The following is a 14,093-nucleotide window of genomic DNA, read 5'->3' as shown; positions in this document are numbered from 1 at the left end:
AAGTGAGATTTCAAAGACTTTGCCACGCTGGTTTTGGCTCGACCCTGAGGCAATTCCTTTGTGTTTTAGAGGTACCACGTGACTACTTAGGAAGGATCCAGCGTATAGTACATATATTAATAGAATTTAAAAAAGGGCGACACAACAATGCAGATGATGTTATACTTCTAAATAAATCTGCTACAAGTCTGCAAGATTCCCTGACTGAAGTGAATAACTGTTGTAATAGATATAGTATGAAGGTCAGTATTACAAAAACAATGAAAATAGGTAGAAACATTGAAAATGTCGACTGCATTGTGGATGCAGAACCTATAGAATAAGTAAAACATTTGAGCTACTTAGGCACAATTTTTACTGAAGATTTAGTAAATTAAATATGGAAATAGACAACAGAATCAACAAAGCTGATATGGTAGGAAGTCAATTGAATAAATTCATATGGAATAAGAGAGAAATTAGTCAAAACACTAAATTAGATGTATACAAGACAGTATTCAAGCCAATTTTAATTTAGTGATCTGAGAGCTGGGTCAGAAGTAAAACACTTGACTAAAGATTAGAGACCGCAGATATGAGAGTCCTGAGAAAGATTAGAGGCATGAACAGATGGCATCAATGGCAATATCACATTAAAAACAAGGATATTAGGGATAAACTTGGCATTGTCAGCATCCAGGAATGCACTTAAACAGAATGGGAGAGGAAAGATTAGCAAAACAAGTTTTGTCTGTTAGGTTGGTAGGAAAAAGATCCAGAGGAAGATCAAGATATAGGTAGATTGATATGGTAAAAAGTGCCTGTAAGATCTGATAATGTTGGAGTCTTGACAAGTAACAGACTGATTTGGAGGAAAATTGTAGATAGGAAGTTAGTAATGATGTTATTTTTCATGTAGTACTATCATATCCTATACACCCATTATATATCAGAAATTTGATGATGATTATTCTATCTCTGTGATTTTGTAGAAAGCATGTTATGAATTTTTGTTTCAGTAGAAGAAAAGATTTCTAGAGAATTAATTATTCATTTGATTCTTCAGTGAAGTGAAGCAGCATTTTAAATTTTAAATAGTGTTGCATACTGTACTTTGTGATAGTTCAGCCACCTATTTGCACACAATGCTGAACAGTAACTTATGTTAGCTACCATGTTTCATTTGGTTTTGTTTCATCTTATGTTGTAACAGTTCCTACATGCTTTATATTTTTGTTACAGTTCACTTTTGCCTTTTATTATATGTTTTTGTCATTCTAACCCAGAAGAAGCCACAAGTATTAACGACAAAATGTGTAGGTATTCATTATGTATTTTACAACCATGTAAAACCCATACTGCATTCCAAACAAATTACCATGTAAATTTTCAGCACTGCTAGTTGTCTGAGTGGAGTAAGCAGAGAATATAAATTATATCATTCCTTGTACGACTGAAATATCAGGTTTTCTTATTCATCCTCTCTTTTTAATGTGATAGAGAATTTAAAAGAAGAAACATAGCCCTGCCTCTACCATTAGTAGAGAGAATATTCATTGACAGAAAAAGTTTTTACTTTCAAATATGAAGAAATGGTATTTCTTTATAGAACATATGGAGGCATATATTAAAATAAATTCTTCTCTTCTAATCACTAATGAGATGAATTATCAACGGTTATATTGTTTCTTCAATTAAAGAAATTCCTGTAAGAATTGCAGGTAACACTCATATAATGCGGATGTTAGGTTCCATGGAAATGCAGCATTATATAAATTGTGGTATGCGAGACTTAGATCACATAGAAAAAGTAGGGTTAGGTTCCGAAATCATTTTTTTAAAAAAATTATATAAACAATAATGATATATCCAACAAACACGATATTTTTATTTATTCAGGTAATTCATGTAAGTTAAGAAAACATAAACTATAAGACATACATAGTATAAAATTAAGAAAATGACAAATTGTACATAAATTTCATTGCACATAATGCATAAATGTTTTAAACACAATAAAATAAAGCGCATATTTTAATCGTCATCACTGTCTTTAGAATTAACATTTTGTAGATGTTCTTTAAGTGGCTGGAGGTTGTCGCCACTTCAAATTTCTTGGGCATCATTTGTTATAATTCTCATTGCCTACTTCGACTGGTTTAGTTATCAAGAAGTCAGTAATAAGACTTTGCTTATTCACTATGCTGCAATTTTTTTTATTAAGTTCACAATATGGCGCTAAACAAATATTCAATTGTCTCGTGAATTTTCCCGAGCGCTCCATTCAGGGATCATTATCCGTAAAAAACCTAACTTTCTTGCCAAGTTCAATCCTTCTGCTAATTTCTTTAAACTGAATTCTTTTACAGATTGATCACAATCAGAATCTTCTGCAGAACTTTCCCTCCCATTTGGTTCGACTCCATCTATTAATTGTACCAGTTCCTCTTCATTTAAATGTTTTTCCATCAATTAATTCACTAATTTCGTTTTCAACCATATCGCAAAAGCCCTCACCACCAAAATTGTGTGCGACGTTTATTATATGACGTAGCTCAGCATCCACTGGAGGTACAAAATTTTGTTCCAGAACAGCTTCAGGCCATATTTTTTTTCAGCAAGCATTCAGCATAGAGGATTGTAATTCCTTAATGGACAGAAATAATTTTCACACAATTCAATATTGAAAACTCTTTCCACGCTTGAGGCAGTGTCATGTTTGGATTAGATTCCATTTTTTTCAAAATTAATTGGAATGTTCGCTGAATATAATATGACTTAAATGTTGATATTATTCCTTGGTTGAGCGGTTGAATAAGTGAAGTAGTATTAGGTGGCAAAAAAAAAAGTTATTTTAATATTCGGATGGCTTAAATTTGTTGGGTGGCCTGGTGCGTTATCTAAAATTAGTAGAATTTTGAAGTCCATATTCTTTTTCTTTGTGTAACTTTTTACATCGGGTACAAAACACTTGAAAAACCAATTTTCAAACGTGCTAGCTGTAACCCATGCCTTTTTGTTGTCCCGCCAATAAACAGGTAGGATGGACTTGTCAAGCCCTTTCGTTGCACAAGGATTGCGGATTGGTTAATAAACATTGGTTTTGTCATGTAATCACCTGATGCATTACTACAAAACAGTAGAGTAATTCTATCTTTGAAAACTTTGAATCCAAGAGCTGAACTTTCATTTTTTGAAATATAGGTCCGTTTTGGCATTTTTTTCCAATATAACCCAGATTCATCAGCATTGAACACCTGGTCTGCACTGTAACCACCTTATTTAATGATTTTTAAAAGTTCTGCTCGGTATTTCCGGGGCAGCTTCAATGTCTGCTGATTCTCCCTGGCTTTTAAGATTATACGAAGAAAACCGCTTTTTAATCCATGCTGAGAGATTTCTTCTGAAGAATCTTGATCGGGTTCTTTTAAACGTTTATAAACTTTGTGAGCTTTTTGCTTAATAAGGTGTCATTTTCTTTCCAAATCATTAGAGATTTCTCCATTTTTTCTATTAGCATATCATGAACATGAGCAACGCACTTTGCACTTACCATTGATCCAGCAATAACACTTTCTCGGATTTTATGTTTATTTTGTTTGATTGTTCGAATTGTTGATTCATTTAAATTCAGAGTCCTTGCAACAACTCCTGGTTTTTCTCCAATTTTCAACCGATCCAAGATTTTAATTTTTTCTTCAAGAGAAATGAATTTCCTCTTCAGTGTTGGTTTTTTTCCCTTTCGTTGCAGTTTTGGCCATTATTACAATAAAAATAAACTTTTACAGAAAAAAAAAAAGCATTGCACATGTATGTAACTCACCAGAAAATAAACTGCTCAGCTTGAGAATAACACACTTATGATTTTTAATGTGCTTTCCTGGCAGAAAACGAAGACAATTTTCAACAATACACTTTATACAGTAAACCCTAGATGGCGAGCCTATGGCACAAGTGCCATAGGTGGCTCGTCAACGATTTACAGGTGATATCCTTTTATACGCTTATAAATTATTCAACTTTTTTTTAAAATTATTACAATACATACAAGTTGAATTTTGTTTTACATCAGAGAGAGTAGCTATAAAGACGTGCATATGATTGGTGCGGTATTAACAAAAGATTGCACGGCCCAAAGACAAAGGCAACTGACAAGTGTTGAGTTAAAATGCTAATTTTCTTCAATTGAATTCCATAACATCTGAAACTGTCATAACAACATTCGCTATTAGTTTTAACACATTCATGACAGGGTGTCATTTATCGTTGCAACGGATCTTCTCATTACTGACTGCCTCAACTCACACAAAAGTTTCAACCCTTGGTTGAATTTTATGGCTGCTTGTTTGTGTTTGAGGTGGCATTCTTGGTAGAATTTTAAGTTAGCCTTTGTGATCTGTCATAATGACATTGAGAATTTCAAATGCAATAAAACAAGCACTTATTTCATAATTGAAAAATTGGACAATAGTTTTTTAGTTAGATACTGTGTTTCTGTGCAACATACGGTTTTGCTCGAGTCTATACAGCATAGTTTCTGTGAGAGGGGACATGTGATTCATTAGTTAGCGCTGTTTTTATTCCAGCTGTCTCTAATTGCACTATTTGTTGAGAATTAAACAGACTGCAAAAGCCACTGTACAGTACCTTATTCAGGGATACAATAAAACTAAATGCGATACTTATAACTACTTGTGTGATACGGGCAAACACAAATTTAGTGAAGATAAAATTTGATTTTTTAAGTCCCGCGATGAAAAATGTATGGGGGAAAAAAGGATTACTAGAAATTGTAGACCACGTTATATCGAAACCACGTTGAACAAGAGTTACTACAATTTGTAGACTGCGTTATATCGAAACCGCATTGTATAAGTACTGTGTTGTATGAGGGTTACCTGTACTTTATAAAAATATCAACATATCAATTGCTGTTAACTGACCGTGTGTGCTCTTCTTAATGAAATTTCTGGTTTATTGCTTAATTTTATGGAATGTTTCTGTCCATATTATCCCATAACTTTCCACTGCCTCTCCCTCTCTGCTCTCAGCTGTTATTTCTCACCATTCCCTGATTTTTAAGTCAACATATGCTGCACGGCATATACTGATTGCATTAATTATAAGTGGGTTCTTCACTCTTAGGCTTTCTGATATTACTATCAACATGTGTCTGTCTAGAGGTAAATAACATCTTATGATTTTGAAATATATTATTCACACTTTTCTTCATATAAAGTTCTCCATGAATGAAAGAAATTAGTGTTGGTTTGGAATTGCTTTGCTGCGATGTCAGTGAGGTAAGCAGTAATGTCAGTCACACACTCTAAACACACCATGATCTTCATTGTTAGCTATAAACAGCTGGTTATTTGCAGAACTGCAAGATAAGCTTGTAGTTTCTTACCATGTTAGTCACCTTTTTAACTCTGCTTTGTACTGCAGATGAGATTACTAATTAAATTTCCTCCACAACCTTTTCTTTCTTTGAAGTTCCTGCTTAATGATGCGTCTATTCATCCATATAATTCCCACTGAACATGAGCTTGTAGCCCTACTCTCTTGGGTTATGGAAACATTGTCCACTTGGCCAACTAGGCTGGCATTATTAGTAATGTGTTACTACCCTAGAGTTTCATCATTGTTTCTTTTCAACAGGAATTTTCACTAGCTTTTGTAATGAAATTAAGATTTTGAAAGTGAACAGAATAAAGAATTTTGTCTTTCAGTATCAATTTGTGCTATAAGTAATTTACAAGCATGAAATTAAAGAAAAAAAAAATTGTAAATTTTCTCACCAGTTTAATAAATACTGACCACACACACATATATTAACAATGAATCTAATGTATCTAATATTATTTTGATCGGTAGTTCTTCACAACATACATTTTGTGTTAATAAAATAGGTAGCTTTTAATTTTCTCCTCTCTCATTTAAATATGTACATTTTACAGCACAAAATTAATTTATGGTTTATACTTGTTTATTGTAGCCAGGTAAAGACAGTGGATGTACAGCTGTTGCAGCTGTCCTTCAAGGTAACCAGCTGTTTGTAGCTAATGCTGGAGATTCTCGGTGTGTTGTAAGCCGTGATGGCAAGGCTATTGATATGTCTTCTGACCACAAACCAGAAGATGACCAGGAAAGAATCAGAATTGAGATAGCAGGAGGTGAAGTAACGCCAGATGGTAGAGTCAATGGAGGACTCAACTTATCTAGAGCAATTGGTAAGTAAAAATGCAAGTTATTTATTCACTAGAAAGTAGTTACTGTGTGGCTTTGCTAGTGGTAGTTGGTCCTTATTTTTAATGGTGGTGGGCTGCAGCTCTTCCATGAAAATTTATAACATGGATCTCTGTAAACACTTACGGTTGCTCACGTCTACAGACACGGGTTATCTAGTGTCTGATTTGAGGTGAGACAACAGATTCTAATTATCTCATGTACATTTTAGTTATCTCTAATTGGTAATTGATATATTCTGGTTGGGGATTTAATAACATTGCACACATGAGAACATGAATGGGAAATTTATTGAACCTTATTGTTAAATATTTGCTCTTCCTTAAATAATTTACTTCCTTTATGAATTTACCTCTCTACAATAACTACAAGACTTATAAAATTTTCTTGACTCTAATATCTGTATCACTTAAGTGTTCATTCTATAAGGAAAGCAAATTCTTTATCTCTAGTCGATTCCTAATTTTACTCGTGCTTACCCTGACTGTTAAAGGTCATTCCTTGCTAAAAGAAACAAATCCTCTAATTTCTTTCTGGGGCCGTCTCCTCTTCAGATATTGACAAATTTATATTTTTAAGCTGCGCCAGCCATTATCTTAGAATAGAGGGGACTCTTATTCAGGGAGACTTTTCCAGACCTTTGGTGCACATAGGTGAATAAATTTAGTGCTTAAACTCATAAATTAAATGCTCCACTGTGGCTAAGTAAATTCTGGTTTGCAGTCGTAACCTCTATAACAACATGTTATACCTTTCTTTCAATTCCCCCCTGCTATGGTTCAGATTAATGAGTGGTAGTTTTGGTTCATATCACAGGCAAAACTCAGGTATAGAAGAAAAAACATATTTATTGGAATCTAAAGACATAATATACACTTAGACCAATCTCACTTTCAATTAGTTCAATGACATGCTAAATCAAACTGATTAATACTCTAATGCATGAACAATAAATCCTTCTTTTGAGTTAGAGATTTAACACACATAATATACACGTTATACACTTCTAATCAATATTCTACCTACTTTGTTAGTCTTGCATTTTAAACTGGTCACAATCATCTATAATCATTCCAAACAATTTGTCTTATGGACATTAGCCACTGCTAAATAATCACTTAAAGTTCTTAAATACTGTCCATACTCGATTATTACATTACAATGATCTTTCCCTTTTATCGACTGGGTAATTATACAACAAAATCTGTACTTTACCATTTCTTGGGGCAGGATCTCCAGGTCGGTATGAACTGTCCTTCTTTGTTTGAATTAACTTTCGATACTTCCATAAGCCTGCATCCATGTGGATCACTATGGTCATCAGATTAAATTATGTTCTACACCTGGCGTTTTTCTCTCGTCTATTCTCAATCTGTTTCAGGCCATCCTCGTTTCTAGCTTTCGATTCATAATATACGTCCGTGATATTATTCCGTCGGAACTTTCAGCGAAGGCAGCATATGCCGACATCTCACGCTTTAGTACCGGCAGAAATTCAGACATCGAAGGGAAAGGCACACCTTCCGATATCGAACTATCGCCAAGAAACACCATCAGGAACTACCGGTCCACGAGAGAACTCGAATCATCATCATCATCCAGCAAAATAGGCGAAAAAAGCTTTGAGAAAGTGGTGCAAACCCTTTTTATTCTCCCTTCACTTCCCCCCTTTTTAGCACCCTCTTACTTTCCGTGATTTTTTTCCCTCCCGCTACTCACTTCATCCGCGGGAACTTCGACATATCGCGGGATCGCTACCAGTGTCTTCCAGGAAACAAATGTGCGTCGCTTTCCGAGATTGCCAATGCCTCAGGCCCACCCATGACCTTTGGACTAATGTTTACATCTAATTTATCCATTCATTGTATACATGATGCATTTCATATAACACTAATTTATAAACAAAGTTCTTTACATTGTATTACAATTCTATTAAAAGGAGGTAATTCTATTTCTATTTACAGTTAGTACTTTATTTCTTCTGATCGAGTACAAGTTTTTTCTCCCAGCTGATGACTTGTTAAATCCTGAATGAATTGTTTCTTTAATAAAGTGCTTCATTTAGGATGTAACATTATTATTTTGGTAATCTCTGTAGAGTCATTACTCCCATTATAGGAGTCCCACTCAACCAGCAACATTTCTATCATAATTAAATTTGAAATTATTTACACGCCTTGCATTCACAATGCATTTCACAAGTATTTTGAGGACATGGATAGAGTAATTTGGAAATCTGAGAAAAAGAGGTGATAGCCTTTGAATTTTGTAACACATAATGGATTGTTGATTACTAATACTTTATTTTTAGTCAAAAGACGTGAACTGCACCTAATGGGACAACTAAAAACTGTATTGTTGTCTTAGTCATTGAAGAATGGGAAACCATCATTCCAACACACACACACGCACACACACAATCTTCTCCTTTTCAGCCATTTTCTGTCCACTACTGAACAAAGGCCTCCTCCAGTTCTTTCCACCTTTCTCTGTTCTTAGCAATGGTTGATCAATTTCCTCCAACAAAATTTGACAATTCATCACTCCACCTTCTTTTAGGATGTCCTCGGCCTCGTTTCTCTTCTTTAGGAATCCACTTCATTGGTATGGTGGTCCATTGCTCATCTTCTCTTCTGGATAGATGTCCAGCCTATTTCCATTTTAGTCACTTGTGGTGAAGAATGATGTCAGTGATGTGAGTCTGGCTTCTTATCCAGGTGTTTCACTTATCTTTTAATGTGATGCCTGGCATCAAGCTCTCCATTTTTCTTTGAGTTGTTGTTGTTAATTTATTTGCCAGTGCTTTTGTTAGTAACCAAGTTTCACATCCATATGAGATGACTAGAAGTATACACAGGTTAAATGTCTTCCTTTTTAAACAGAGTGGGACATGATTGTTTTATAAAATGCTTTTCAATTTTCTGAATGCATTCCAGGCAAGTTGAACTCTCCTATTTATTTCCTTTTGGAGTCCATAGTTTAGATCAATGAGTTGACCTAAGTATGTATATGAAGAGACTCTTTCCAAGAAATTGTTTTCTATTATTATGTTTTTTGGTGTTACAAAATGATTAAACATGATTTTAGTTTTTTCTCTGTTTATCTTTAGAATGACTTTTCTGCTTTCATTCTGCTTTCAGAATGATAGGTCTTCTATCATTATATTAAGATCTTCTGGAGTTTTTGCAAAAATTATATCATCTGCATATCTTAAGTGTGTTAAGTTTCTGTTATTAATTTTTATACCAAGGCTTGACCAGTTTATATTATTAAATATTTCTTGAAGGACTACTGTAAAGATTTTGGGTGATAGAGAGTCTTCTTGTCAGACATCTTTTTCGATTGATATTTTATTGCTACTCTTGTGAAGTTGGATTGTTGCTGTTGCACTGAGGTATATTGCCTGGAGGAGGTCCATATACAGGTAACCCTCATATAATGCGGTACTTATGCAACGGTTTCAATTAACACGGTTTACAAATTGTAGTATCCCTTGTTCAATATGGTACTTATACAATGCAATTTCGATATAACATGGTCTACAATTTGTAGTAACCCTTTATCTTTTCATATATTTTTCATCTTGCGACTTAAAAATCAAATTTTATCTTCGTTAAATTTGCGCCTGTTCGTATCACTCATGTTATAAGTAGCACATTTATATTAGAGGAAATACCCTTTATCATGCATGTACGTTAATTGTTTACCATATAAAGTGTTTATTGTTGAAAATTGTCTTCATTTTCTGCCAGGAAAGCACATTAAAAATCATAAGTGTGTTAATCTCAAGCTGAGCACTTTATTTTCTGGTGAGTTACATACATAATTAATATGTAATGCATTTTTTATGTAGAAAATTTATTTTTATAGTAATGGCTACTTAAGGGCTTTGTGATATGGTTGAAAACAAAATTAGTGAATTAATTGATCAGGAAACAGATTTAAACGAGGAGGTACAATTAATAGATTACATCGAACCAAATGGCAGGGAAAATTCTGCCAAAGATTCTAATTGTGATGAATTGTTAAAGAATTGGACTTGGCAAGAAAGTTAGGAAGTTATTTTATGGATAATGATCCCTGAATGGAGTTCTCCGGAAAATTCATGAGACAAGTGGATGTTTGTTTAGCTCCATATTATAAACTTAATAAGAAAAATTGCAGCATAAGTAGTAAGCAAGGTCTTAATCTTGACTTCTTGATGACTAAACCAGCTGAAGTATGCAATGAGAATTATACAAATGATGTCCTTGAGATTTCAAGTGATGATGATGACGTCCGGACACTCGTAAATAAAGAACTTCTATGAAATGTTAATTTTGAAGACAGCGATGATGATTAAAATATGCACTTTATTTTATTTTGCCTAAAACATTTATGCATTATGTGCAATGAAGTTTACGTACAATTTGTCATTTTTATAAGTTTATTCTATATATTTGTTTCATAGTTTTTATGTTTTCTTAACTTACTGAATTAAATAAAAATATTTTTTGTTGGTTATGTCATTGTTGTTTATAATTGTATATAATTTAATTTAAAAAAAAAAAAAAACTATTTCGGAACCTAACCCTACTTTTTCTATGTGATCTGAGTCTTGCATAACACGACCTATACAATGTGGCATATCTATGGAATCTAACATCCGCGTTGTACGAGCGTTACCTGTATTCTCTAGGAACTCCCTGATTCTGGAGTGCTTTGATTATAGCATTAGTTTTGATGGAATCAGATCCTTTTTCATAATAAATGAAGGCTAAACTATTATTTGTTTTACTGCATGAATATGATCAATTGTGTTAAAGCCTTTATGGAATCCTGCTTGTTCTACTGCTTGATTTGAGTCTAGAAAAGACCTCTAAGGCTTGACATCTCAAAATTAAGACTACAGTACATACATTGCTTTTCAAGAAAAAAATTTTTTATAAAATGAGTCGTAATTCATGAAAAATACTGAAAAATTTTGGAGAAAAGAAAAAAAATGGATCACTACAGTAGATGCAATGGAACAAGAACATTATTATTATTAAGAGAGACCTCCACTGAGTCGGGAACTCATCGAGGAAGGCCATACTATTCCCACCAGCTGTCATACTTCTTGATTTCATTCACACTGCTTGCACACACAACATCCAGTGGCAATCTATTCCAATCACGCACCACTCTCTGAGAGAAAAATATAGCCCTCACCTACCTCTTGACAGCATTCATTCTTTCTACGTAGGTACATTATGAGTAGAAAGTTTTTTTCTTTTGATGACATGGGCTGATGAGTAATGCTCAAAGAGTGTTGAATCTAAGAACATGGAAGATTCCACAGGAGTGGAAAGAATTTATGGTAATCCCATTGCACAAGAGTGGTACAAAGACTGATGTATCCAACTATCAACAAATGAGCATCTCAGGAGTGTGGTGGTGAATATTTTGGAAAAGTCTGTTAGGGCTTGCATTCAGAAATGGGTTGACAGAAAATCTGTACTTTGCAATGAATAGCATGGGTTTACTAAGGGAAGGTCATGTTTTATCAACTTGCTCACATTCTATAATAATGTTACTACTGAGTTAGATAAGGAGAATGGATACACCATGATACTTTTGGATTTTGCTAAGACTTTTGACAGAATACAGTATGGAAGACTGTTGCGTAAATTAGAGAATATGGGAATGGATTATAAACTATTGGCATGGATAAGAGGCGAGGTTGGATGACCTATAGATATCAAAAAGTAGTATATGGAGGAGGGGGGGGGGGTTGAATCTGCAAGATTCAAAGGACCAAGAACTAAAGGATCATTCCTTTGCCCCACTGTTATTCATTCTGTATATAAATGATGTTGGGAAGGATTTAACATGCAACTATTTGCTGATGATGCAGCGATAGGTAGGGTAATCAGGATTGTTGACATGCAGTATAGTACGCCCACAGATACGAGACCACATGTCAACAGAAGAGAATCCATTCCAATAATAGGGTAATCAATCCATATTGTGGGATGAGGTGTTTATTATTACACGTCGGAAAATTAACTTCTCTTTTATGATCATTGTAGTTTTTAAAGTGATAACTATTTTGCTTGTACAACAGTTGGAAAATTTTACCTATAAAGGTAAAATTTCGCATGTTGTTGACCAATTCGTTCATCGCTTTATTTCTTTCTCCCCTTCAACATGAATTGACTCTTCTTGGCAGTCTTCCAACGAGAGCTCTCCCTTCTGTGGTCAGACTATATTTGCAGAATGATTTGAATTTGTTTTTGTTGAATCTAAAGTTGTTTTCTAGTTAATGAATTACTAGAAAACAAAAGCAAAATAGAGAAGAAAAAAGGAGAAGCAAAATAAAATTGGATAAACCAAAATGTAGATGTAGTTGCAACAATAATTTTATTATGTTCTGCATTAATATAGAACATAATAAAAGAACTTTCAAAAATACATAAACCTATACTAAAAAAAAAAAAAAAAGAAAGAAAGATAAAAGAAGCAGTCTGATTGGTAAAGTTACAAAAATTTCTGAAATTTGGATGGAGTGTTTTAAAAATAGTTCCTATGTTTTGCAAATTTTTGCAAAAGCTAACACTGAAACTTATGAAAACAAAAAAAAAAAAAATTGGTAAAATTGTGGAGACTCCAAAAATATTAAAGATGAAAATAGATGCTGCAATTAGACGAATTAAAACATAAAGCTCTGCGCGGTTAGCCTAGTGGCTATGCGCTTTGCAACCATATGCCTGGGGAAGGAGTGTCCTAGGTTCGATTCCCGTCGGTGACGTGAGGAGCTGAAGGATCTTCCTCAGCCATAGCCAAGTTAGCCAGTCTTGGGCGTGGACAGCAGGGTTTTCCCCCCAGTTTATTCTGGGGTTTTTCATCCCGCAAGCAGGCAAACTGGCCTTGAGAACTCAACACTACAGGGCATAAGGCTGACCACCTTATCCTGTAGAAACGGAGTGAGGTCCGATGATCAATGGACCCTCGACACCGCAAGGTAAAAAGAGGGTATAAGGAAGATGATGATGATGATGAGCTCCACTTAGAGATGGAATACGGATAGTTCTGAAAGTATGGAGGAGAAATAGCAAAGTATTGTTTAGTGCAGTTATTCAGCCAAGTTTAAACTCTGGAGAAATTCCTAATGACTGGAAATTGGGAAGAATAATCCCTATACATAAAAAAAGGTTATATTCAGGAATATGCAAATTATAGGTTAATAACCTTTTTAAGTTACGCGTATAAATTATTAAATGCGTGAGGCTGGGGTATATTTCATAGATACTGTACAACAACAACAACAAAGTTAATAGCATTTAAATGTGTTCAGGCCAAAGCACTTTACTTGAAGCATCAGAGTCAAAAACAATCCTGGAGCTAATTTACATCATCAATTAATCAGACAACCAGTACATAACTTATAGGGGATCAAATCTGGAAGATGAAAGGTAGATAGAGAACACACTGTGTCTCTACCTTGGACCATAAAAGCCATATTGTTGCTGATCCCAAAGTTATCGCAGACACTTGGGGATAAACTTTCAGCCATTTGTTAAGTAGAAACTCAAAAGTGCTCTTCTCCTGTCTCACACTAGTGAAGTAGGTCCTGATGACATCCATAATGAGATGATAAAATACCTCTCATCATCTTCTATGGATCTCCTTCTCTTATTACACAATAGGATATTTACAGAGGAACAGTTCCAAGACTCTTGGCATAAGTCCATTATCATTGCTATCCCTAAACTAAGGTAGGATCCAGCACAGGAAGAATCCAAAACCTTATGAAGACAGCTAAGACAGTTGCTCTGACTTAGCTGTCTTCGTAAGGTTTGGAAAAAATGATAAACATGAGGCATCTCTGGTACTCAGAATGCAACAAA

At 34.4% G+C, this 14,093-nt stretch overlaps 1 protein-coding gene across 2 annotated transcripts in view; it reads left to right on the top strand.

The window, feature by feature from the left end:
- LOC150095253 (protein phosphatase 1G) overlaps positions 1-14,093 on the top strand; it is a 167,263-nt gene that overhangs the window by 103,292 nt on the left and 49,878 nt on the right. For both annotated transcript variants that reach the window (XM_090410084.1, XM_090410083.1), the window contains exon 6: positions 5,975-6,209. In XM_090410084.1, coding sequence (XP_090266210.1) covers positions 5,975-6,209 — 235 coding nt within the window. The remainder of the gene's footprint in view (positions 1-5,974; positions 6,210-14,093) is intronic.

This window comes from Typopeltis vanoorti, chromosome 20 (assembly GCF_054136105.1).
Source record: "Typopeltis vanoorti isolate ZY-2024b chromosome 20, IOZ_Tvanoo_1.0, whole genome shotgun sequence".
NCBI lineage: Eukaryota > Metazoa > Arthropoda > Arachnida > Uropygi > Thelyphonidae > Typopeltis > Typopeltis vanoorti.
Note: the sequence above shows the minus strand (reverse complement) of the source record. Positions and strands in the feature narration are given on the sequence as shown.